At 37.6% G+C, this 27897-nt stretch overlaps 1 protein-coding gene across 2 annotated transcripts in view; it reads left to right on the top strand.

Annotated features, from left to right (window-relative positions):
• The window catches only part of LOC133881042 (phosphatidylserine decarboxylase proenzyme 2-like), an 82093-nt gene extending 70340 nt beyond the window's left edge, over positions 1–11753 (top strand). For both annotated transcript variants that reach the window (XM_062320005.1, XM_062320004.1), the window contains exons 14-21: positions 215–262; positions 1306–1452; positions 5160–5255; positions 5356–5430; positions 5521–5613; positions 7408–7494; positions 7593–7643; positions 11484–11753. In XM_062320005.1, the coding sequence (XP_062175989.1) occupies positions 215–262; positions 1306–1452; positions 5160–5255; positions 5356–5430; positions 5521–5613; positions 7408–7494; positions 7593–7643; positions 11484–11600 (714 nt within the window). In that variant the 3' untranslated portion in view covers positions 11601–11753. The remainder of the gene's footprint in view (positions 1–214; positions 263–1305; positions 1453–5159; positions 5256–5355; positions 5431–5520; positions 5614–7407; positions 7495–7592; positions 7644–11483) is intronic.
• Positions 11754–27897: the final 16144 nt, after the last annotated feature.

The raw sequence follows: 27897 nt of genomic DNA, 5'->3' as shown, positions 1-27897 counted from the left end.
ACTGAAGGCTTTGATTTAATTTGTGTTAGGATGTATACCCTAAAACATTCTCGGGGATAGATCCTTATCACAATATTATGCACAGTTCTCGACTCCTTTGATATTGTAATGTATGAATTGTTGATGCATCACTTTAAACTTTTCATATGCTGAGATCACATGCATTGAGCTAAACCCTTCTTATAAATGATATGATTTAACTGTTGTGTTGTAGGATCAAATCAATTTGGCTGAAGTCAAGTACCCTGTGGAGCACTTTAAGGTAGGTTCGGACTTCCAAATGAATTGAAATTCATTTTATTGTCATACAAATAAGTCTGCTGCTTTCCTCTTCATCATTAAGATTTCTTTTGACCTTATTTTGAGACTTGGATTCTTTGCTGATTTCTTTGACCAAACGTGTTAATTTGTGATGCTTACGTATATGTTGTAACTTTTGTCTTCCAACTTTTCTGCAGATGCACATTAATATATCTGGGTTGTAAGCAAAATAACTGTTACTTACCTAATTGAAAGAATACAAAATAACCGTTGCATATATGCTCTAAATTTTCGACAGCAAATAAAGCTGGTAGATTGAATTTTTTACCAAATCACTTTGCAGTGCCTGTTCTAACTCTGCATGTTAAATTTCTGTAAAAGGCTTAAACCTTTTTTTATTTTGGATATTGTAAAGTTGGTGAACATAGTGCATAATCCATCCTGGGGCCTATTTTAACTGTTTGTATGATGTGTTTAGTTCATTGATATTTCGTTGATCATGTTCTACGCAATGCATTTTGTAACTTTTGAACATTGCTTTCATTGTTTTGGTACATGAAGCTTGTTTTATTTTCACCTTATTGCCAAGTGACAACCATAGAGGACGAAGCAAGTCGGCCTAACTATTTTTTTTTTTGTCATCCTAAGAAGAATACTAACAGGCTCCTATTGTTTATGCCCCCATCTGTAAATTAAAAAACAGACCTCCTCTTCATAGGTGATATCTGCATCAATCATTTCGGAACGTAGTCCTCTTTGTCTGCAATTAAATTCAATTGGATTTGTATTACTAATGCTTGCGAGTTGCTCTGCTGCTCAATCCCTGATTTGTTCAGCATCATCCCCTATTAATTATGTAAATCATTTTTTGAAATGGGAACGTAGAAAAATCTTTTTTTCTTGAGGTAGCTTCAGCTGCCATTGAAAGAGAATCAGCAAGTGTCTTCTTTATTTAACAATTGATTGGTAATGTCATAATTAATTTTTTTAGCAGCTCTGGAACTTCTGTATGTTTTGTAACAAACTTTCCAACATTGCATGTAGACTTTTAATGAATTTTTCATAAGAGAGTTAAAGCCTGGTGCAAGACCAATTGCCTGTATGGAACGTGATGATGTTGCGATATGTTCCGCTGATAGCCGTTTGATGGCGTTTAAATCTGCGGATGATAGTCTAAGATTTTGGATTAAGGTACTTACTTCCACTTGCTACTGAATGTTTTGCATTTAGAAAATTTCTAAGGATTATTTAGTGCTTCTTGGCTCTCATATTTGGAAGATATTGCAGTTCATGTTTATATTTATATGTTCATTGGTATATGATACTCTTGTGATAAAAGGTGCCAACAATAAATGTTGGGCACATACATTTTTTAATTTTTTCAATGGCGATTTTTCCGTTCAGCAACACCATTCTGCTGCGGAGTATCGTCACAAGTGGTTTGTTGGACAATGCGTTGCTTAAGAAAATGCACTCCGAGATCATTGGACATATACTCAACTTCATTGTCAAAACGGACAATTTTGATATTGGTATTAAATTGGGTATGCACCATCTTGTGAAACATCTTAAACACAGAGGACACATCACTTTTTTTTCGTTTAACAAGTAAACCCACGAAATTCGAGAAAAATCATCAATAAAAGAGAAACCACCGATAACCAAATAATGAAACCACTCGTGAAGGGTCCCACACATCAGTATGAACAAGAACAAAAGGCTCATCACTTTTATTGATATTAGGAGAAAAAGACATGATGGTGTTTAGAAAGTTCACAAGTTTCACACTGAAACTTAGAAATATTATTTTGCATAAATAAAGAAGGAAACATGTGTTGCAAAATTAAAGAATAAGGATGCCCTAGTTACTGATGCCAGAGCCAGATTTTAGCTACAGAGTCATTCGCCTGAACTCTATGATAAGCTTGTGTGAGCCTTGCGTGCTGGGCTTAAGAGTCTAGGTAGTACAAGCCATCCCTCAAGCTACCACTGCCAATCATCCGCCCCGTGACTAGGTCCTTAAATAAGCAATAATGTGAGTAAAAAATGACTTGACCATTCAACTCGAGGGTGATACGAGCAATGGACAATAGAGGGCATGACAAAAATAGACCATTTACCTGACACTAGCAACAGAGAGCCATCAGCTATTCAAACTTTTTCTTTGCTTGAACAAGGGTTATATGATGAAAATAAAAGAGACATACTAGTCATGTGATCAGAGGCACCGTAGTCAATGACCCAAGGATCATCAGAGTGAGCTAGAGATACATTTAGAACAGTAGCTAAATTACCTATATGAGCGGAGGAGGATGATGCAATACCAGGTGCGTCTAATCAAGACATAAGTCGACGGAGTGTTTCTACCTCGTCCTTGCTTAGGCCCCTTGTATCAGTAGAAGGGGGATGAGTATCTGGTGTGGGAATTTCCATCTTTACAATGGAAGTATGATTGGGTTAAGGCCTGGTTCCTCCACCTGTGCGACCCCCACAGCCTAGGGGAGGCCGGCCATGAAGTCTCTAGCAAGTCTTTCAAGTATTTCATGATCGATTATAGTGGTCGTAAAATAGTTTGTCTCTGTCATCAGAGGTCGCATCGACTGCTTTGCCACCATCTCGACCTCATAAATCACCTTTCAGAGTGTGTGGAGTGGCACTTACTAGGGCAGATTGAGTTTGTGAACTGGGAAGAAGCATGGTGTTGTGACGACTCTCCTCATTCTGGACATAAGAAAAAACCTCTTGTAGTGATGGAAGAGGTTCATTCCCAAAAATTTGAACCCACACAGGATTATACTTGGAATCCAATCCACCCAAGCACTCATAAATGCGTTCCTCTTCAATCACCTTCTTAATTTTAAGAGCATTGGTTGCACACTCAATTTGCAAGTTCTAATAATGGTCAACTCCTCCCACAAAATACAGAGTTTATGGAAGTAAGTGGCTACTAACCAATCACCTTGGGTTAGTCCATGTATCTGGTGCTTCAAGTCATATTTTAGTGCAACTGCATCCCAAACCTCTTTTGATATATGAAGAATCAAGTATCCTTGACCGATCTCCAGTTGCATTGAATGCAACAACCATGACATAATGGTAGAATTTTATGTTTCCCATTTGTCATATGTCAAGTCATCTGGCTTTAGTTCTTGAATTTTGTCATTTGAGTATCCCATTTTTCCTTTGCTCTTAATATACAAAAGAGCGGATTGTGACCAAGAAAGAAAGTTGAGCCCATCCAATTTGACCGTGGTGATTTGGAGGGTTGGATTTTCACCATGGGAGGTCACCTAACTCTCTACCCCTTTCTTCTGATCTGTCTCCGACAATTTCAAATCATACATCCAATCTAGTAAATTGCTTCATGACACACCACATGGGCCCATGGAAAATTACAAATAAAAAAAACTGATTATTCTACAACCAGAATCTGCCTTTCTTTTTTTTTTGGGCTAAACTATAGGTCGTTTAGGGCTTACCTATTGTTTGGCACACAGCTGAACGGCAAGGTCGTTTTCTCTAGGTTTGAACTACTGGTCGATTTCTTTATGGCTGAACGACGGAGCAATGACACCCTTCTAAATCACATGTCGTTTTCCAACTAGTCACGGAACGACATGTTATTTAGTCGTGTAGAACAAAACAGCCTTTGCCGTTGCCAGAGGTTCAGGCGTCGTTGCCCACGTACTCCGATAGGCCTCAAAACCTCCAAATCAGACCAAAAATCGCCGAACAAACCAGGGAAGACCACCTTGTTCACAATTGATGCATCAAACAGACTAATTAGTGTTCATGATGGATCGAGTGCTCACTTAATCGCCACTGTTGATCCAAGGAATTGCCCAGAGAACATCGGTGGTACCTTCTTTGGGTCGTGCAACCTAGATGATCTAGTTGCACAATCACAAAGACGTGGGTACACCATTCACACGACCACGGGCAGAAAAAATGAAGAAACCCAAAAATAAAGGAGCCCTAATTCTGCTCTGATAACAAGTAGAAAAGAAAGACCGAGAGAGGGAAGAAGAAATTCTTATTTTTGTTTGTATTTGTTTCATACGATTACATAGGTTTAAATAGAAGAAACCTATAATATGGAAAGAAATACAAACAAAATTACAATCAGAATAACTTGAGAAAAATAAAATCATAGTATGTCAGTAGTTTCAATCTTCAACAGACAATACAACACATAAAAATTACATCCATTCAAACCGTCAACCCAATCGAGGACCACAGAGGGGCCACAATGACAATAGTATTATAGCCTATAAATAAATAAAGTAATCTTTTCTTAGCAATTAAAGTTTAAAATGTTAATTTTTTACAAATAAAAGAAGTTTCTAAATATTCAAATTCAACATGTTGAAATCGAATTTCATATTTTGGAGAAATAAAGAATGGCACCTTGCATATCCATGTTTTGGAATCTGCTATATTCGAAAAGTGCACAAGTCTTTCAAAACCTCATTAAGGGAGTGACGCACATCTTAATTGGTTAAATAATATTTACAGTGATAGTACGCTAACACCAATTAGTCTTTAGCATCCTTAAGGGTTTCAAACTTTAAATGTAAGCACCTATTTCTTTCAATGGGATCGATCCATATCTGAGTAAGTTCGTAATACTTCAAACAAAAAAAGAAAAACAATTGTGACTGGTTAGCTAGTCTGTGACCATACTACCTAGATTTCGAAGGAAAAAGAGATGAAGATTGTAGACAAGCACGACAACCTTAATAATAAGCAAACCCTATTTGACATGAATCACCAAGAAGCTGGGGTGTTATATTCTTTGAAATTGCAATATTCTCCATCTTTATTCTTGATACATTTTAATTTTATGTTCATGTGTTGGATAATTTTCTTGTATTGAGATCATTGTTGATTACTTTTAGGGTCAAAAGTTTTCAATTCACGGCTTGTTGGGACAAGATGTATATTCCAATGCTTTTAGTGATGGAGCATTGGTGATATTTCGTTTGGCACCGCAGGTATTTGTTGAAATCTTGCCTTGTTACATTGTATCATGAATGTGTCTTAAACTCGGTCTATTTTCAAGTTTCAAACTTCACCAACTATCAATTGTTTCAGGATTATCATCGGTTCCATATTCCAGTTTCTGGAACCATTGAGAAATTTGTAAACATACCTGGAAGCTTATATACAGTACGTGGACAAATGGAATCCATCTTTGAATTTCTATTTGTTTTCTTCTTTTTTCTTCTGGTTTTCTGACTTTTATTTTTTTTTTCCCAGGTCAACCCCATTGCTGTAAATAGCAAGTATTGTAATGTCTTCACTGAGAATAAGCGAGTGGTATCAACTATTTCAACTGCAGATTTTGGAAAGGTTTGTCAGTGCATTCATCTGTCTTTTCAAATCCTCAAATATTCTCTCACTATATGCAGAAACTGAATCTTCAGACATCATTTCTTGTTCATGTTCTGTGCAATTCAAGTTATTTTCACAACTGTACTGTTACTTTTTGCATCACATTCTTAGGAACGGTGCCTGTGGCCTTTTTTCTGCTCAAGCTGGTCATTTGAAGATTTAAGTACCCTTGTAATGTTATTTGCATTTTTCCTCTGAACTTGTAATTATGAAGTTGTGAATTTTGAATGGAATCCTTCTCTGGTCACATTCTTTAATCAATTAGTTCATGTGCCTTCCCCACCTTTCATCTTCGCTGAATTTATTTTTATTCTTTTTGTCTTTTGTTTTTATCATGTCTCCTTATAGAGATAAGTTGTCACTTCTACTTCCATAATTATATTGATCCTATGCATGCAGAACCAAAAAATAGGTTTTTATTTTCTTTCTTCTTTTTTCTTATTTGGGTCCCTTGTATTTAACTTCGGTATTTATTTCTAATCACAATTCAGCTATCCTTCAAATTTCTATCTTTGCTCGATTTCCTGGATTTTTGGGATTTCATTAGTTTCTTTATGGGATATCCTGAAATTCCAATTTTAAGACGATTGGTGGGGAAAGGCTATTATGGGCACCATCTAAAAATCATGATTTTTGGGGTAGGAGTACATTTTTTTTTTTTGATAAGTAATTGTAATTTTATAAAAAACAGCGTAAGGCGCCCCTAGTACACACGGAGTATACAAGAAGCAACAGCCTCACCACCGACCCGACAAGGAACAGCCCACAAAACAACCCAACCCTAAGCCCCTAAAGCTCACAATCTTCAATCATATCCCACCTCCTATGGTCCTCATCAAGGGCAGAGAGGAAAGCCATAGTTCTATCCCCCTTATCCCCAAAATACATAGAGCACGCCAAGGTGTTAAGGAGGGGAGTGGATTCTTCTTTTCCCTGGAGGAGTATTTGGCAGACCCAGTCTTCTCTTATGGTTTACTCAGCTCTCGGCAAAATAATAACTATGGACAGTCTTATAAAGTACATGAAGTGATTGTGGATTGGTATTGTATGTGTAAGAGCAATGGAGAAATTGTAAATCATTAGTCAGCTTCTCCTTCATTATGCAGTGATAAAGAATCATAATGCTTGTCTTTTCTCTCATTGGTATCAAGTTGGTTATGCCTAATACCATTGTTGATTTATTGCCTTTCTGGAATGGGAGATTAAAAAGGCATAGGAATGGTATGACGTGGAAAGAACTGTCTTATATGGATTTGTTAAATCATCATTTGTCTCAAAAGCTTCAACTGATGAGAATGTATACACTTAATCATTTAATCAATACTTGAACACTTTTCCTCACGTGTAGGCTCAAAGTCCCCTTTAATGGGTGAGGCCCAACACATAGAATATTTAATTTAAATGAGAGGTGAATGACAGAGACAAGATTTGAACTTAAGACCTCTACTCTGATACCATGTTAAATCATTACTTGTCCCAAAAGCTTAAGCTTATGGGAATGGGTAAATTGAATTATTTAATCAATTCTTCAATACTCCCTCTCACATGTGGACTCAATATATGAAATATTTAATTAAAATTGGAAGTAAATGACGGAGACCGGATTCGAATTCAGGACATCTGATCTGATAACACGTTAAATCACCACTTGTCCCAAACGCTTAAGCTAATGGGAAGGGATAAATTTAATCATGTAATCAATACTTCAACCGGATTTTACATGAGAAATTTTTAATGAAACTTTCGTTACAGGTGGCACTTATTGCAATTGGGGCAACTATGGTTGGCAGCATCACCTTTTCAAAGAAAGAGGGCGACTATGTCAAGAAGGGAGATGAGGTGATGCCTTTTATTTATTGGTATTGTTTTCCTAGTTATTGTCGCATTAAAAAAAATGTTATCTTGGCTTCTAATTGGCATTTCATTTTATTGTACAGTTTGGATATTTCTCGTTTGGTGGAAGCACAGTTATTTGTGTTTTTGAGAAGGTAAAATATGTATGGCTTTTAAATTTACAGTTTATTATCAGTATATGTTCTTCTATTTCCTCTTGTTATTCTTGAAAAGAATCAACACTCTGTTTTCGGAGACATTTGGCATATTAGTTATGGAACTCAGTTTTTCATTGCTAGAGCCATAATTGTTGTCTATCATGAGTACGCAAATGGGGCAAGAAAAATGTGTGCTGAAGTATTACTTGTTCACATATATAAAAGTTAAGAGTTCTTGCATGTATGGAGTATAGATACTAGCTTACAGAAATGAAGTTAGTTTTTTTATTTTATTTGCTCATAGGATGAATCTTTTCTTCCATATTAAATTATTTATTACATAGGTCAGATACATAGCTTAGCTCATGGGAATAATATTATTGGCTTCATTTTGGTATGCCTCTGGAATATAGTTGTACAATTTTGTATAGTCATCTTGGTATATTCTTGCTGTGGTGCATATATCAGTATTGTATTCCCCGCATTATTAGTATTTAGGTCTACAAGGTCACTAGTATGTAACTTTTTCTATAGGTATGGTATTTGCATGTCACTTTCCCAAAGCTAGAACATCCTGTTATGATATTTTTTTTCTTTTCCTTTCCATTTTTTTTCGTATTTGTTCAATGGATTCAATTGGAGAAGTCATAAAAAGTCATAGAAATTGGAGTATAAATTTAAACTGAGAAGTAGAATCCTTTACTCGTCAACCCATAGAAGAAAGTTAATTCTAGGACAGCTGAATATTAGGAAAGGCTTCCGAAAAGAATGCTATTTTCATTTTCATAACTTTTTCGTATTTTAATTTGGTGTCCACTGGAATACTATTTCTTATGTATATTAAGGAGTACTTTTGTGATTAGGGTATTTGGTAGTCGCTCTATCTCTCTACAGAGAGATGTCATTACGCTATGAAAGGACAAGAAGAAGGATATTTATTAACACTTTGTATTTGTGGAGGCTAATCAACATAAAGTCAAAGCTGTTTATGTCATCATGCCACAAACCCTAAACGAGTGGTGCATGCTTAAAATATTCACCACCATAAGAAACCTGTACAATATTTCTCAACACAAACCTTTTCCACCAAAGCAATAAACTATTCATTCTTCCAAAAAAAATTAAAATTGTTAGAATAGTTTTCGGTATGGTGTGAACAGCACGTTCTTCGATGTTCTCGTTCCCACGATCACTACAAAACAACTAAAATCGGAGAGAACTCGCCGAGGTGTCGGTGGGGGTCTCACTCCGATGCCTAATTAAGCCTCTAAGAGAAAAGTAGCAAAGCACAATAATTCAGTCTAAGGTTCATATTTGGTATAAGGCATATTTATAGGTTACCAAGTGGAGTCAGACATGAATTAAGTATTCTACTCCATCTTGACCTAAGACTGGGATGCGAAGAATCCAACTTGGGCCAGGAATCACATCCCTTGGGTAGGCCCACCTAGTGGTCTTGCTGTCTTGACTTGGGGCTTATACTTCTACATATACCAGTTCTGTTCTTGAGGTCCCGAACTCTTCGGATGGGTCGGTGCTGGCCTTGAGGCCCGATCATTTTCAGATGGGCCGGTGAGAGTGGGATTAGTCCCAATAAAAATGTCAACTAGAGCTATATAAACATACATGAGGATAAGAGACTACTAATATCATTAATCTCTAATAGCATAAATGTCAAACACATTTTATTCCAATATTAAATTCTTCTCCAGTGTGTTACCCCAACACCAAGTTTTGTCTGAAAGACACCAATTGTAATAACTCAAGGAAAAACGCTAACCACATTTGCGCTATCACTCCACAGGGACTAGTCAATTTGGAGTTTCTCTATAATAACTTTATAATGCTCATCTGGTAAGTAAACAATGTAAGACTTAGCACACATGAGCATCTTTTATAAATCACTCACTCTTTATGTGGGTTACACATCTTCCTAATATGGGACCGGCATGTTACAAACTTTTCTCTCCTCCTTAAACCCCTGACGTCCTCATGACGGCCACGTTTTGCAGTGCTAACAGTATCACATGCCGCATTACTAGGTGGCTTTGATACCATTTTTAATGACTTAGGGAAAAACGTTACCACATCTGCGCTATCACCCCAAAAGGACTAGTCAATTTAGAGCTTCCATAGAATCATTTATAAAGCCCAGTTTTACCCAGCAAGTAACCCATAAGCATCTCTTATGAACCACCCACTCTCTATGTAGGCTACTAATCTTTCCGATATGGGACCGAAGTGTTACACCAATATTAATGTCTTACTCCAAACTAAACCCCCAATGAGAGAAATAACTAATTTGTTAGAACATAGGGTCAAGTTCAAATCCCCGATACAAGAAAATCACAATAAATAAGCATAAGGATAAGCAATATTTAACGCAAGCACATCACAACTTGTATCTCCTTCCAGAGCTAAACTCACTTCCAGAGCTATGTTGTCATGACGAAAACACAACCCTAAATCCAAGCCTTTTTCACACCAAACCCTTGTGATATGAAAAGACCTACTAGATAAGTTTTTACACACCAAGTAAGGCCAATTTCTAAAACCTAACATAATTGATGCCATGATAAAACTAAGTAGTGAGGATAATGCTGCATGGGTGTTGTATCAATAAAGTAAATGCAGCATGGTCATTATTGGTTTACAAGAAGCAATTTGTTGGATCACCATGAGCACACATTAAATGATGGCTAGTCTTGAGGGGTATATATTGGAACAGCAATGGGTTGGGTTTGCAACATTGTGGGAGACCTTTCTAAACCCACCTGTTTTATTTTGGATCAACTTGGATTAAGTTTACATGTCTGCCCCAAACATAGAATTAATTTATGTGAAGCAAAGGAGGAAATCTTCTAATTTGTGACCTCAAACCAAAGACACTTTTCACAAAAGAGAAAGATTAAATAGGTCAAACAACCACCAATTCCTTAATCGCTTTAACTTGCTTGTAAATCATTCATCAAAAAAGTTTCAAACTATAAATCATTCTCTAGGTTTGAACTGGAAGTCGTTTTCATTAGGGCTGAACAACAAAGCAGTAACTCCTTTCTGAACGAAATGTCATTCTCAACCAATCACGAAACGACATGTCGTTTAGTCGTGCAGAATGAAACTGTCTTTTCGTTGGCGGAGGTTCACGCACCGCCGCTCACGTACTCCTATAGGCCTCTAAAACTCCAAATCAAACCAGAAACTGCCGAACAAGCCAAGGAATACCACCTTGTTCATACTCGATCCATCAAAAACAGTGATTTGTGTTCGTAATGGATCAAGTGCTCACCAAATTGCAACAGTTTGTCAAAGGAACGGCCCTAAGAATACCGGTGGTACATTCTATGGATTGTGCGACATAGATGATGGTGAGCAATATACAGTTGCACAATCACAAAGACGTAGTCGCACGACCACAAGCGGAAAAAAAAAAAAAACCCAAAACATAGGAACCCTAATTTGGCTCTGCTACGAAGTAGAAAATGGAGATCGAAAAAGAGAAATTCTTATTGCTTTTAATGTTCCAATCGGCTACATGTGTTAAATAGAAAAAACCTAGAACCTAATATGGAAAGTATTACACTGTAATCAAATAAACATAATTAAGCAATAATACGGTAGATCAAATAATCAGCAAATCTTCAACACGCCCGTCTTAATCTTTATTACAATAATACCTTTTCTAGCAAACTCAATTCAATGCATATGAGCTGTATATGCTGAAGTTTTGCAAGTATGAAAGCTGTGTTTCTATCATGGTTAAATTCAGTGGTGCTATGTGTATATCAGCAATCTTTATAACCATCAAGCTTAATCTGTGTGGCTTTCTGCATGCAGGATGCAATTGAGATAGATGAGGACCTCCTATCAAATAGCACCAGATCACTCGAGACATTGGTTCAAGTTGGAATGAAGTTGGGAGTCTCCACAAGAAAACTATCAGAAATTAATTAGTTGCCGAACATGGAAACTTGTATCTTAGGTGATTGAGAATATGAGATAGTTCACTCTTCTTTGTGATACCAGAGAGGTGTTTTATTTATATTATAATTTCGACTTACATCAAGCCAGAATCTTATCATTAATTAATGACATGCTTTTTTCTAAGGACTTCTTTTTTTTTTTTTTTGGACATCAAAGGGGATGAATATTTACTGAAAGTTTGGTAAGAAGCACCTGAATATGGATAGTATTGGCGACGGAAACTGCGAGTCTCATGGAAAAAGTTTACCTAACCAACCACTTAACAAACTTGGTTGACTAGGGAAAACATTATTCTGCTGAATAGGGGTGGACGCACTCTTATCCCACTCTTCAGAAGCCTCCTATCTAATCCCGTCGATGCTAACTCCTTTGCTTTAGGTCTACTCTCAACCGATGGGATGTCTTGTAATGGAGTGGAATCCTTAGAATTACCGCTTCCTAGCCTCCAAAAATTAAACAAAAAATGACGAGGAAAAACTGTGGTTTTTCTTTTATGTCCTAATATTTACTATTTATACTGTTTGATTTGTTTTCTTTATTTTTCATCTATGGTCATAAAATTGGTTCATTTCCGTTTTGTTTGGAATAAAATAGATCTTTTCACTTTTATGTACTTGTTTTAATAAAACTTGTTCGTTTGTAACTTTTATATGCAGATATTAATTTATTATCTTTATTTTTCATCTATAACTTCATTTCTGTATTTTTTTTTAGAATAAAATAGTTCATAACTTTTATATATAGAGTTTACAAAATGATCACAATCAAATCCGAAAAAAGTAGCGTTGAAAAGATAACCATGACAATAACTTTCCTTGTATTTTCTTAACAATATCCAATAGAAAAAAAAAAACTAAATAGTAGTAGCATCAAAATGTTAGAAAGCTTTTATGGTTAAGGTTTCACAAAGCAAGAATGTTTAGCGCGGACAAGGTGTTTACTAAACCTTTTTAATAATAATTATGGGCTATTGTCCTCTTAAAAAAAAAAAAAAATCTTTCCCAAGGCCAAGTAAATGTGACTGTTCACCTCTTTAAAAATGAATTTACATTTCCAGCAAAAGACAATTAAGAGAGAATTTAGATTCTCAGGAGTATCTGGATTCTCTTTAGTAAATGCAACCAAATACTGTAAGAATCATAAAATATTATCCTCATCCAAATGCAATAGTAAAGGTATGTCCTACTATTCGAATTTTATCTTTTAAGAACATACTTAGTAGACTCATCAAATTTACTAGTCAAAATAGCTAATAATCATTTTTCTCTATTTTAGCTATCGAATTTTTTAAATCACCCTCAACAGCCTTACCATTTTAGCTATTCACTTTGACTATTCTATTGATTTTTTTTTTTTTTTAAAGATGTATAAAAATTGGTTACCCGGTTAATAACCGGTTTCTAATAACCTAATAATCGCAACTAGTGGTTGCGGTTATTTAAAGGCGAATAAACAAATACCCCAGTTAAGGTTGCGGTTATGAAAAAATAATCGCAACTAGTGGTTGCGGTTATTTAAAAGCGAATAACTAAGTACCCCAGTTAAGGTTGCGGTTATGAGGAAATAACCGTAATTACAACCGGTTGTACACCTCTAGTAGGAATGCTCTAATGAAATTAATTTTTTTTTAGGTTAAATACACTTTGGCCCCCTCAACTAATAACCACTTTTTATAAAGCCCCATGAACTGGCAAGTGTCACTTAATCCATTGATCTACCAATTTGTTGCAATTAAAATACTTTGTTAGAGGCTATCGTCTACTTCGATGAAAGTTTGGTCACGTGGACCACTAAGGCCATATTCTCCTCATTTTGCCCTCGTCCCCATCGAGTGAAATACAAAACAAAACAAAACATAGCCATTAAAAAACACTCACATACCCACAAAACAAATGAGGTCTTCCTTCCATCTTCAAAGTCTTTTCTTCATTGTTGGAGCTGCAGCGATGTCGAAGTTCACAAGTGGTATGGTCGACGAAGCTAAAGGACACATGGCCAGTGGAAATGCAGACTCTACGTCTTCTCCATCAAGCATAGCCAGACTTTACCGTAAAAAATGTATGTGCGCTATAGAAGCAGCAATGAAGACTTCATTTACAAAAGGAAATTTTAGTAGAAGATTTCTTGGATGTGCTAATTACAGGGTACCTACAGATTAATCCTATCTCAAATTTTGGATTTTGTTAAAGTATGTTGGGATATGGCATTTGCGACTTGGCGTTTTTACGAATTAGAGTTTTGTTGGAATATTTTTTTTGCAAAATTGATTTTTTTGTGAAATGAGGTTTTTGCAAATTGTTTAGGTTTTTGGGAATTGGGAGTTTATGGGAATTGGGGGTTCTTGCAAATTGGGTTTTTTTACTAATTGGTGGTTCTTGCCAAGTGAATTTGACTTTTCACCTCTTTAAAAATGTATCTACATTTCCAGCAAAAGACAGTTAGGGGGAAAACTAGATTCCAACGAGTATCCGGATTCTCTTTAGTAAATGCAACCAATTAAGGTAATCTTTTAGGATTTCTAGGAATCCTAAAAGATTATCCTCATCCAAACACCATAGTAAAGGAATGTCCGGATATTCGAATTTTTATCTTCCAAGAGCATTCTTTGTAGACTTGCCACATTTTACTAATCCAAAGAGCTAAAAATTACTTTTCTCTATTTTAGCTATCCAATTTTTTAAAAGCACCCCTAGCAGCCTCACAATTTTAGCTATTTACTTTTACTATTCCATTTAAATATTTTTTTTTTTTTAAGATTTCCTTATTCTTTCTCTAATAACATTTATATTTTTGAATGTTTGTCTTTTTTCTAATGATCATACTCTGAATATTTGGCTGAGGGATGACTGGTACTTCCCCATCCATAACAGTTTTTCCCTTATCCACGCTTGAGGGTGGAGACTCGAGAATAACCGGCTTCACAAAAATAGTCTGGGAGGTAGAAGGAATATCATAAGTAGAAGGAGGAACATACCCGAGTCCAGTCTCGTCAGTTGGGCACTTCTGAATGGAGAGCATGTGAATAAGCTTCTCGTCTGAGACTCTCTCAAGTTGCAACTGTGTCTCCAGAAGCCTCTCTTCTAAATCATTGATTTTTATTAGCATAGCAGTCTTCTCAGTCCTGCGGCTGTTTAGCTCTAGTATCTGCTGCTTGTATTTCTCCATCAGCTTTAAGAACTCTACATATTGAAGTTGATAGGCTGACTGCATATCTTCTTCTTCACTATTCTCAGAGTAGTAGGACTGAGAATCCTCCTTTTCTTCACGTGGGGCTATGAAGGCCGATAATTTTTCTTCCTCAGGAGTTTCTTCTTCCTTCTCAGACTCATCGTTGAGAGTTGTATTAAAGGCTTTCCCTTTTAGTTTCTTCAGATTTGCACATTCGGTCCTGATGTGCCTGAAGCCTAAACATTCGAAGCATTGGGGACCCCTCGGATCTATCTTCTCTGCTTCTTCTGACTCAGCTGTGTGGGAGCATTTCTTAGTCTGTCAGAGAACTTCTTATTGAATTTATTATTCTTCATGAATCGCTCAAAGTTCTTAGCTAACATTGCCATTGCATCTTCATCAATGTCGGAGTCTTCGTTAGAAAAGACTCTGGATTTCTTCTTGGATGCCTTGAGGGCAATTGTCTTTGCCTTTCTGACTGGAGGTAAGGAGTATTCATATGTCTGAAGAGATCCTACCAACTCTTCAATCTTCATCTCCTCCAGATCTTTGCTTTCTTCTATAGTTGTCACCTTAATCCTGAAACGCTCAGGCAAAGATCTTAGTATTTTTCGGATGAGTTTTACATTCGAGATTTGCTTCCCAAGACTCACCATCAAGTTTTTTAAATCGCTAATCTTGGTGTAAAACTCTCCGAATGTCTCTTCTTCTAGCATCTTAATTTCTTCAAATTTAGAAATCAACATTTGAAGCTTGGCAGATTTTACCAGTTTTGTGCCTTCATATGTTTCTAGAATTTGAAATTCTTGCGAATTCAGATGGTGAAAGTGCTTGACATAATGCATGGAGGGCTTTATCATTGGAGAGTCGTGCGCTTGTTTGAGTAATAGTAATTTCGTCTGTTTCTTCTAGTTTAATCCAACCAGTTTCAACAATTTTCCAGATGTCAATTGATTTTAAAAAGAAGCGCATGCAGGCTTTTCAATAGTCATAGTTCGTCCCATCAAAGGGCAGAATTGAATTAAGATTTTGAGACATTATGAAAAAAAAAAAAAAAAAAACAATAGAAGTCAAGAGATACTTAAGAAATAAATCTAAAACAGAGTGTACCAAGCACTGATACCAATTGAAAATTAAATAATGACTTCTAACAACCAAGTGTGTGTATTTGTGTGAGACAAAATATCTTAAATGCGGAATATAAAGAAGACAAGATAAATGTTAACGAAGTGGAAACTCTGTGAAGAAAAAAACCACTCTAGGGCAGCCAAACCCAGGATATCCACATACCCAAAAACAAAGCTAGTTACAAGACACTCTTACTCACATATCCTTATGCAGTAGTCATACCTTTAACTCTGACACGAAGACCATCATGAACGCTTCCCAACCAAGTCTCCTACTTGAAGGGGTCTTCAATGAATTTCTTTACCTTAGGGCTAATCCCTAAGATAGACTTCATACGAACTGTTGAGCACACACCGACAACGGCTTGAGAGCTAGCGGATCTTTGATTCTTCCTAAACACCCTCTCTAAGCATTATGGAATTCGATACAGAATTCATACAATTTACAAGCCTAGAGCCCACTATTTATAGGCTTACAGAAATCCTAAATCTAGACAAATTCAGACTCTAGTTGTCGAGCGTCCGGACGGAAGATAGTCACTTCCGGACAGTCTTCTACGACCACCTTTCAAAAACAGCGCAATTGTTTCCTTATCAGGTCCACGTCCGGACGGCTTCGCCAAGCGTCCGGACGGTCTTCCCTATAACTCCTTTCTACGTTTGAACGGAACACTGGTCCGGACGTGTTGCCATGTTGTCCGGACGACTTGCAGAGACTTCCCTAACAGTGTCAACTTCTGAAATCCCACTCAGTGTAGAATAATGATTGACCTAGCGTCCGAACGGTGTTACTCTGTTGTCCGGACGACTTCAACGTAATCTGCAAGACACTACAGAGCGTCTGGACGCCTACAAAGGCTCGTCCGGACAGTTGCACAGGAACCGGTTGATTTGGCTTGGAATTTGTAAGGAATTTTCATGGATCTTCTAGAAGCTTGTGATAAGTCACATGCTTTGAAATGAATACTATCCGAATACATGAAAACTCTGAATAAGAACCGATCATCCTGTTAATTTGCAACCATTACATAAAGTGTTTTTGTCATCCAGAATGAAGCCAACATAAAATACTAACACTTGGGATCGGACTTCTTTGACTTGGAATCTGTATAGAATCTTCTTTTGAGCATCTTAAACCACTTTTCTGAAATAAACGACATCCCTAATTTTGTAGCAACATTACATAATAGTGATTTTGTCAAACAAAATGCAGCTAACACAAACTAACAAACTCCTCCTTTGGCCATTCTGGGACAAAAATCACTTGACCAATTTTAAAAATACATTCCCGGTCCAAAACAAAAAAATACTCTCCATTTTTGTCTCAAAAGGACAAAGGGTAAAAAAAAGGGGATTTGATTCTTGTACAACACCAATACAATAACTGTACAACAATCACTCACATGAGGGTGGGCCCCAGTATGTGGGACCCACCCTCATGTGAGGGATTGTTGTACAGTTGTTGTATTGGTGTTGTAAATCTAACATTTTCCAAAAAAAAGTATAGAAAAACCAGTTAAAATTACTGCCCCTTAATGTCTCTCAGCAGGACAAGGGTAAATAGAGTAAATAAAACCCAGAGTTATAAAAGTTTGCAAATATCCAAAACAGGAAAATAGTAAAAATGTCTCAAAATAAATCAACAAAACAAATAAAAATCAGTCATCGTCATCAAGGGGTGGATGATGATGCTTGAGACACCCCTGGATGTCAAGCTGGCACTGTTCCACTCGGAGGTTGACAGAGCGAACCTCCTGCTGCATAGAACTCATACCCGCCATGAATAGACTCTAAGGCAGCCAGAATCTGAGCAAATCCTGCATCATACTGTGGAGGCGGAGGAGCAATCTGAGAAGAGGAAGCTCTAGTAAGTATCTTAAACTGAACAGAAGGAGGCTGAGGAGCTTCATCTTAACCTTCATGCCTCAGCTGGGCATTTGACTTCATGAGAGTCTGATTGCCGAGTGGGTCCTGTATTCTCAACTTGGGCTCTGCAAAGACATCTAGCTCAGACTGAAGAATGATCTTCATGACCAAGCACGCAAAGGGGAGCCCTATAGAGTGATCATTTCTCATCTCCAGCATACGGTTGAGGATGTGCTTACATAAGCAAAAAGGCATCATCATTACTATAGCATATAAAAAATGAGCCCTCTTCAAGATAAGCTCACTTCTGTGAACACTGGGCTAGAGATTGTGCTGAACAATCTTTGTGAGCAGGCAGTGCAGGGGAGAAAAGGCACCAATTCCAATGTTAGCATGTGCTCGTTCCTCGCCCTGTGGATGAACATGAAAGAAATCCTTAAGCTGATTCAAAGTAGGAGGCTCCAAAACCTCATTGAAGGGATTTGTTGATATGTGAAGCACAGGTACACCAAGAATCCTGCTGATGTGAACCCCGTCAAGAATAACGAGACCCAACAACAAAAGGGAACCCAAGATCGTTCTATGGACAGATTCGAATGGAAGACCTCGACCCGTTGTTTATGACAAACAAGAACCTCGGTATAAGGAAGACACCACAAACGGTGGTGGAAACTCTGTTTGATAAGTTGAGATGAATGCCACGGGAAATCCCGATAAGTTCGCGTAGTTCTTCAAAGAACCAAAGAGAATAAACCTCACAAGTTTTATGAATAATCAATGTCTCCTTTTCCATTGCTTATGCACCTATTTAAAGGGCGGGACATTACAAGGAAAAAAACCTAACATAGAAAACCTAATTAAAGCCGAAAATGGGTAAGGGAAGAAATCCTTACCTTCCTAAAACACACAAGACATATAAGGCAATAAAGGCTGGACGCCAACCCTCCTAATCAAAGCTAAAATAAATCCCTACTTGCCTAAAACAAAAAGACGCTAAAATAGGAAAGAAGAGCTGGACGCCTAGAGTCATATAGAAGGAAACAAAAGACAACATAAAAGGAAAGAAAGTGGCGCCTAGAATAGTCATGCAATCCGATCCTTCTAGAATAGACCCAAAATATTTCTTGCCAATTCTTAGCCTTGACCGGATCCTTCTAGAACTTGAATCAAGGTGACGATTCTTTGTTGCCCACGTGGATCATGCTCATTGGGCCTCCACAAATTTGCTTGAGCCCATAACTCTTGAATGAGTCTGTTGAGTACATCCTTGAACTTCTTTGCTCGTGCTCTTGTAACCAGCCCAATTGGTACTTGAACGAGATCCTTCGAAGCGGTGCCTTGATCTCCATCATTCCCCTCCTCTTGAAAAGGATTTGCCCTCAAATCATCACCTACATCAAAAGGACTCAAATCAGTAACATTAAAAGTGGCACTTACATTGTACTCACCAGGTAAATCTAGCTTGTAAGTGTTGTCATTGATACGCTCGAGGACTTGGAAATGACCATCTCCTCTTGGGAGCAATTTGGAACGTCTTTTCACCGGAATCTTTCTTTTCTCATATGCAGCCAAACCCAATCTCCGAGTTCAAAAACCAGCTTGCGACGTCCCTTGTTGGCTTGTGTGGCATATTGCTCCGTTCTTCGCTCAATATTGAGTCTTGCTTTCTCATGAATCTGCTTCACAAAGTCAGCTTTCTTTTTGCCATCTAAATTAACGTGCTCTGTCAAAGGTAAAGGAGATAAATCCAATGGAATTAAAGGATTAAACCCATACACAATTTCAAATGGAAAAAATTTGGTAGCAGAATGAACAGCTCTATTATATGCAAACTCAACATGTGGTAAACATTATTCCCATGTTTTGATGTTCTTTCTAATGATTGCCCTCAACAGAGTAGACAAAGTCCTATTTACTACTTTAGTTTGACCATCAGTTTGTGGATGACAAGTAGTGGAAAACAATAGCTTAGTACCTAGCTTACACCACAAAGTCTTCCAAAAATAGCTCAAGAACTTAGCATCTTTATCCGAAACAATTGTCCTAGGCATGCCATGTAATCTCACAATCTCTCTAAAGAACAAATTAGCAACATGCGAAGCGTCATCCGTTTTGTGACATGGAATAAAATGTGCCATTTTAGAAAATCTATCCACGATCACAAAAATTGAATCTCTTCGACGTTTAATCCTAGGCAATCCTAACACAAAATCCATTGAAATATCAATCCAAGGCTCACTAGGAATTGGTAAAGGAGTATACAAACTGTTGGGCTGCACTTTGGATTTAGCTTTCCATTCATCTCCTTCTTTTATCCTAATTTGATGATAACCACTTTTTAAATCAATCTTAGAAAATATGCTAGAACCATGCAGCTCATCTTACATATCATCTAAGCGTGGGATAGGATGACGATACTTTACCGTTATGTTGTTGATGGCTCGGCAATCAACGCACATTCTCCACGTCCCATCCTTCTTAGGTACAAGTAAGACCGGAACCGCACATGGGCTCATGCTCTCCCTCACGTGCCCTTTCTCCAACAATTCACTTACCTGCCGTTGAAGCGTTGGACACCCACCCTCCTAGTCAAAGCTAAAATAAACCCTACTTGCCTAAAAAAAAAGGAGCTGGAATAGGAAAGAAGAGCTGGACGCCTAGAGTGATGGAGATCAAGGCACCGCTTCGAAGGATCTCGTTCAAGTACCAATTGGGCCGGTTACGAGAGCACGAGCAAAGAAGTTCAAGGATGTGCTCGACGGACTCATCCAAGAGTTATGGGCTCAAGCAAATTCGTGGAGGCCCATTGAGCATGATCCACGTGGGCAACAAAGAATCGTCACCTTGATTCAAGTTCTAGAAGGATCCGGTCAAGGCTAAGAATTGGCAAGAAAACAATCGCAGGAAATCTAAACCAAATTGATGCGGAATAAATTGATGGTGGACTGACATGGAAATATGAAGAGTACCATATTTAGAACGATTTCATGCCCTATTTAAGTTAGATATTTAAGTATATTTTGATTTGATATTTCTAAGTTTTCCATAATGGGTTTGTTGCCCAAATAATTGCTTGGACCACAAGAGATTGCGTAGGGATAAAGAGTTTGCTAGTCTTTTGTAAAGCCTATTTAAGCATGTGATTGTAAAGAAAAAAATAGACATTGATTATTCATAAAACTTGTGAGGTTTATTCTCTTTGGTTCTTTGAAGAACTACTCGAACTTATCGGGATTTCCCGTGGTGTTCATCTTGACTTATCAAACGGAGTTTCCACCACCGTTTGTGGCGTCTTCCTTATACCGAGGTTCTTGTTTGTCATAAACAACGGGTCGAGGTCTTCCATTCAAATTTGTTCATAGAACGATCTTGGGTTCCCTTTCGTTGTTGGGTCTCGTTATTCTTGACGGGGTTCACATCATAGAGTCATATAGAAGGAAACAAAAGACAACATAAAAGGAAAGAAAGTGGCGCCTAGAATAGCCACGCAATCTGATCCTTTTAGAATAGACCCAAAGTATTTCTTGCCAATTCTTAGCCTTGATCGGATCCTTCTAGAACTTGAATCAAGGTGACGATTCTTTGTTGCCCACGTGGATCATGCTCAATGGATCTCCACGAATTTGCTTGAGCCCATAACTCTTGGATGAGTCCGTTGAGTACATCCTTGAACTTCTTTGCTTATGCTCTCGTAACCAGCCCAATTGGTACTTGAACGAGATCCTTTGAAGCGGTGCCTTAATCTCCATCAGAGATTGACAGGCTTACCAGAAGTGCTCATTTCATTCCATTCCACATTACTGACTCTATGCCCAAGCTAGCTGAAATGTTCATTAGAGACATCGTCAGATAATATGGAGTGCCTGCCTCTATTGTATCTGATAGGGATTCTCGTTTTACTTCCAGATTCTGGAAATGCTTACAAGATGCGCTAGGAATGAAACTGAATACCAACACTGCCTATCATCCTCAAATCGACGGACAATAAGAGAGGACCATCTAGATTTTGGAGGATATGTTGAGGTTATGCATACTCGACTTTAAGGGTAAGTGGATTAAATTAAACCTTTAGTTGAATTTACTTACAACAATAGTTTTCAGGCAACTATTGGGATGGCACCATATGAAGCGTTGCATGGACGGAAATGTCAATCTCCATTATATTAGGATGAAGTGGGAGAAAAATACCTCATTGGGCCAGAGACGATACAAGACATGAAGGACAAAATTTCTATTATCCGAAGAAGAATGTTAACATCACAAAGCCAGCAAAAGAGTTACGCAGACAAACATTGCCGCCAACTAGAATTTAATGTGGGTGACCTTGTGTATTTAAAAATATCGTCAATGAAAGGAGTAGTGTGGTTTGGCAAGATAGGGAAGTTGAGCCCAAGATTTGTAGGTCCTTTCAAAGTTAAAGAAGTTGTTGGTCCCCTGGCATATAAAGTTGACCTATTGCCAGTTTTATCCGGAATTCATAACGTCTTCCATGTTTCAACTTTGAGAAAGCATGTTCATGGCCCACGTCATATCGTGGATTTTGAACCACTTCAAGTACAAGACGATCTCAGATACGAAGAATTGCCTGTTCAAATTCTTGATCGCAAAGAACAACAAAGGAACAAATACCCACGTTTGTTTTGAGGTTTGAAAACTCTTTGCAGTATTTGATTGAAATACTTCCTATACCACCTGGTTTTCCACTAGTACCTCTTGCACCGGTAGATATTCCTAAAGATCCTTCGGCGCCCGCTAATATTCCTTTGTAGCCGCCTGTTGCCCCAAACCTGTTTATGTTAGGACCCATTCCTTTGGGCATATTTGGCCCAGTAGGAGAGTTTATGTTACTGCGTTAGACTTTTATTAATAACCAGGCCCTTAACGATGTAATACTTAATAGGATGGTTCAGATACATTAGGAATATCCCAATGGAGAATTTTGCTCCTGCTCACGAAGATGTAGACCAACTAGAGGCAGAAGCTCCTATCGACCAAGCAGAAGAGATCCTTGCGGTGCCACCCATGGACATCTTCAATGATGACGAAGATGATTAGGTAACAAGAAAGAAATCATTATTATTTCTTGATTGTTATTAGTTAGCATCTTGATTAGAGGACAAAATTTTTATTAGAGGGGTGGGATGGAATACCTGGAAAATATCATGCTTAGGATAGTAATGCATAGATATTTGCATATGTGTACATAGATATAAGACTTAATTAATGTTAGTTATAGATTAAATAGAATTGTGTATATGTATATATACATGTATAGAAATCAGATAAGTAAAGATATTATTAACCAAAGTCGATCGAGCGATTTGGAAGTGAAGTTGATCGATCGAATATAAAATCAATCGAGCAAAATAAATGGAATCGATCGAGCGACCCCATATTACAGTGTGTTGCAAATTACGTAAAAACTCAAATATGGATTTTCTCCTTTAATTCTTAAACCCAATGCGTGTAAACGATTTTAGACGATTAAAACCCATATAGTTAGTCTAAGTTAGCCTAGTTTGGTTGAAAATGAACTAGATACGGTGGTACTATCTAATTATGACGTTAAATATGATAAATAATCTAATATTAGATATTGTGTAATCTTGCTTAGATTTTTCTCTTTCTTGCTGTCAAAAATCCGACCATTGAAAGAGATTGTACTGGTTTGATCCCAACCCTTCAAGATTGTTATATAAGGATGCATGAGCAATCGATTTTCATAAAGAAGAGCCAAAAATTTCAGTAAAACTCTCTCTCATGTAAACATACTGTTTTTCTTCGCTGTTTTAGTGCAAAAACTTTGAGTACGAAAATATATTTGATTCACCATGCTTTTCCTAGGGTTGGACATGCCCGCTTAGGCCGTAGTGATGGCATATGGGAGGTTGTCTAATGGTGGGGAGCTTCTGAGTGACCAGAATATCTCCACTAATTATGTCCTTCCCTTTGTTCACAACAATGAGTGGAGGCTCAGGGACTGTGGGCTCGACAAAGATAGTCCTAGATGACTCTACATACCCGAGTCCAGTCTTGTCTGTTGGGCTCTTCTGGATTGACAGCATATGGGTTAGCTTTTCATCGGTGACCCTCTCTAACTGAAGCTGTGTCTCCAGTTGCTTCTCCTCTAGGTCTTGTATTTTGAGTAGTAGTGAACTCTTCACAGTCTATAAACTATTCAGCTCATAGATATGCTGCTTGAGAGTCTCCCTTAGCTTCTTGAACTCTAATGCCTTCTTGAGTTCTTCCCCGTCTTCATCACTGTGCTCTTAGTAAGAATCATCCTCTTCTACATGTGGAGCCACAAAGTGATGGGAATGGTGGGCCGAATCTTAAAGATCCCTTGCAAGTTTTACATGGGCCAATCACAAGGTCAAGACCTAAGAAGATCAAGGAAGCAATGCAAGGATTGGTGCAATCCACTTAGGCCGAGTTTGCAAATTTATCAAGCAGGACCCCAACATTCAAGTTGGGCTTGAAAGAAGAAGAACCAACTTTTAATCCATGTGGTTTCGTGGACTCTTTATTTCGTTAAGTATAGGCTTGTGGGCCTATTTTTATGTTTCTATGGTTGTAGGCATTTGGGCCTTTTTAATTCATTAAGTGGACTTCTTTTATTAGCTATAGGCTTTTAGTTTAGGTTTTGGTTGGCCCTGAAGATGTTCAGCCCATGTATTTTAATTTATGAAGGCCTTAGTAGGCCCTAGGGTTTCTTGGAAGTGTTTAAAAATACTTGTGGCCACACTTTGAAAAAAGTTGAATTTGAATGAAGTTTTTCTTCAGAGAAAACTTTTCAGTTTTCTCTAGTAGTTCTTGATTGAACTATGAACTTATCAAAGGCAAACCCTTTGTGGGGTTCGCACCAAATCTAGGTTCTTGAACTAGATTTCAACGGGTCTAGATCAATCTTCTTGATTTGATTCTAGGTTCTTGGAACGGTATTTCAACGGGTCTAGATTCTCTTGACTTGATTTTTGGCTTTCTTGGGTAGGCTTCAATTTGATTGTTGGTTCAAAAGGGAGTTCACATAATTTGGTATCAAAGCTCAGGCTCCAAATCAGCACTTACCTTGACACTAGTGCTCATGGGAGTACAAGCATCACTCTTCCCATTTAGACCGAACCGCTTGAACAGATCTTTAACATACTTAGATTGAGAGATGAATATTCCTTCAGATGTTTACTTGACTTGAAGCCCCAGAAAGTAGTTCAACTCACTAATCATGCTCATCTCAAACTCTTGCTTCATCTCATCAGAAAAATCATAGGCTTAGGAATCTAGAGTTGCTCCAAATATGATATCATCGACATAAATTTGAGCAATAAGTTTTTGATTACCTTGATTTCGGATTAAGAGAGTCCAATCAGCCTGTCCCCTTGTAAACCCTTTATGTAACGTCCGAGATATTTTGTAGCAATTAAAATACAAAATTTGGGTAAATAATTGATAGAATTTAATTTAATGTTATTAAAAATGCAAAGAAAATATATAAAAAGAAAAAGAAAAAAAAATAAAAAATAAAAAAAGAAGAATTAAGGGCCATACGGCCCTTCATTTGAAGCAGGTGGGGCGCACACCTGTGCCTCACATGCAGTGCACCCCGTTTTGGGGCACATCAAGAGAAAAGAAGAAGGGCCACGCGGCTCTTCTCAAAATAAATAAATAAATAAATAAGGTGTGGTGCCAGCGTGCGCCTCACTTAAAAAGAAAAGAAGAAGGGCCGTGCGCCCTTCTCAATGAAAAAAAAAAAAAAGGAAAAAAAAAAAAAGGTGAGAATGTGAGTTTTTTTTTTCCAAATCTACGAAGATCTAAGCCCCTAATCTCAAATCTAACTTCGGAAACGTGATCTACTAGTGTAGATCTACGTTTTGACTGATTGTTTTGAGGTAAATCGCTAAATTCATATTTTTGGATTTTTGGGAAAAATCTCATAAAATGTGAGTTTAATCCTATTTTTCTTTAGGTATTTGGCTCCTAGGAGGTTGCTTGAGGCTATCCAAACTTCGGATTTTGGTTTGGTGAACTTTGGGTAAGATTTCTCTAACCCTAACTTTTGAGTATAATTATTTAAGTTGTGTTTTATGTGATCAAGCCTAAGTGAATACCTTTTGGGTTAATATTATTGTAGTTAGAAACCGTAGAACTTTATGGGTAATTTATGACATAGCCTTTGAGCGATTCAAAGTGCTACTTAGCGTAATTACTAAATTAGTGCATTGTATCGTGTTTTAGTGGCGCTTGGTGAGTTGAACTTATAGTCGTTGGAATTGGTGTGCGAACGGTTTAAGGTTAGTATTCTACTCACTAAGGAACCCTAGGAACTTAGATTTACATTTTCGGTACTTGGTTGTTTATGGCTATGGAATTTTTTGATAAAATTGTTTGTGATTGAGTTGGGATATATTGGATTGTAGATTGTATAGATAAATGGATGTTGATAAATCTTGGATGTATATGGTTATGGAATTTTGATGAATATATGCATTGATGATTGAGTTGTGAAGTGATGAATGAAGAATTATGTTGAGATGGTTGAAATTGATATGTGATAATTATTAGGGATGGAATAACATGATGCTGAATATGTATATACATAGATATATGTGGTGGAATTGTGGGTGTGTGTAGAAGGAAAAATTGTTTGGACATACATGTGTAATAATAGGAGTATGATGAGGTAATCTGGTATAATGAGAACTTGTAGTTGATAGATGGTAAGTCCAGTGTTGTAGTATCTGGCACAGTGGTAGGCCAGAGGGTAGCAGCTCTTGGCTGAGATGTGTGGTAAGCCTAGTGTTGAAGCACTAGCACTTCTGAGATGTGCGCCCTGCGGGTCGTAGCTTTACGGGCGGTGTTGACGATAAGCCTAGCATTAAAGTGCTAGCACTTGTGAGTATGCGTGGAATATTCTTAGTAGACACCATGATAATATATAAGAGTGTGATGAACAGCGTGACTTGTACTCGATAATGTGTTGTTGTGTGAACTTAATGATTTGTGAATAACGCTGTTGAACCTCGCACTTCTTATTGAAGCGATTAACTCACACTTTCTATACGGATGTGAATATCACCACAACCGTATAGATGGAGCTTCTTTGGATGCAGGTACTGATGATGCGAAGGATCACTCTGTTGCACACTATGTGGAGTACTAAGACTAAGCACGTCGCTTGAGTCGTAGGGGTGTCGGATTCAGATAGTCCATTTTCTGTATTTTGTATATGGCTAGTGTAACTTGTAACACATAGATGTAGCCATTCTTTTGTATGCATAACCTATGTTTAGGTCTTAAACAGATAGACATTAATTGGCTCTTTTGTATAATGAACAGTTCATGATTATGATGTTGACTTCTGCAGTTAGATTTTGTAACTCTGATATATCAAGTACATGTTATGAAAAGTGTACTATGTGTTGGCTTGTGACATGTAGTCATGCCACTGTGATGACTCATTTGTATGTTTTCAAAAAAAAAAAAAAAAAATTGGATTATCACACTTTAGCCAAAGGGTAAGTAGTCATTCACTCGTACCATGCCCGGGGAACTTGCTTGAGGCCACATAGTGCTTTCTTCAGCTTGTAGACATGTTGAGAATGATGAGGATCTTGAAATCCTTTTCGCTGTTCTACATACACTTCTTCCTGAAGTATGCCATTTAGAAAGGCACTTTTAACATCCATCTGATACAACTTGAATCCAAGATGACAAGCAATGGAAAGTAGAATTCTAATGGACTCTAAACGGGCAATAGGAGCAAAAGTTTCAACAAAATCTACCCCTTTTAATCTGAGTGTACCCAACAAGACGAGCCATGTTCATCTGATTTATTCTTGAAGATCCACTTGGTGCCAATGACATTGTGATCAGTAGGTCTGGGAACAAGGGTCCATACATCATTTCTGGTAAACTAATGTAATTCTCCATGCATGGCAGCGATCCAGCTATCATCCTGTAGAGCATCAACCTTCTTCGGCTCAGTCTATGCGAGATAGCAGTTGTAAGTGATTTGCTACTTCATTTGAGGGCTGGATCACTCTATTTCTCAATCGAAGTCCTTCTTCAAGATTCCCAATAAGCTGCTGGGAGGGATGATTAAGCTTGAC

This window comes from Alnus glutinosa, chromosome 11 (genome assembly GCF_958979055.1).
Source record: "Alnus glutinosa chromosome 11, dhAlnGlut1.1, whole genome shotgun sequence".
NCBI classification, from domain to species: Eukaryota; Viridiplantae; Streptophyta; class Magnoliopsida; order Fagales; family Betulaceae; genus Alnus; species Alnus glutinosa.
This window is presented reverse-complemented; position numbering and strand designations above follow the sequence as displayed.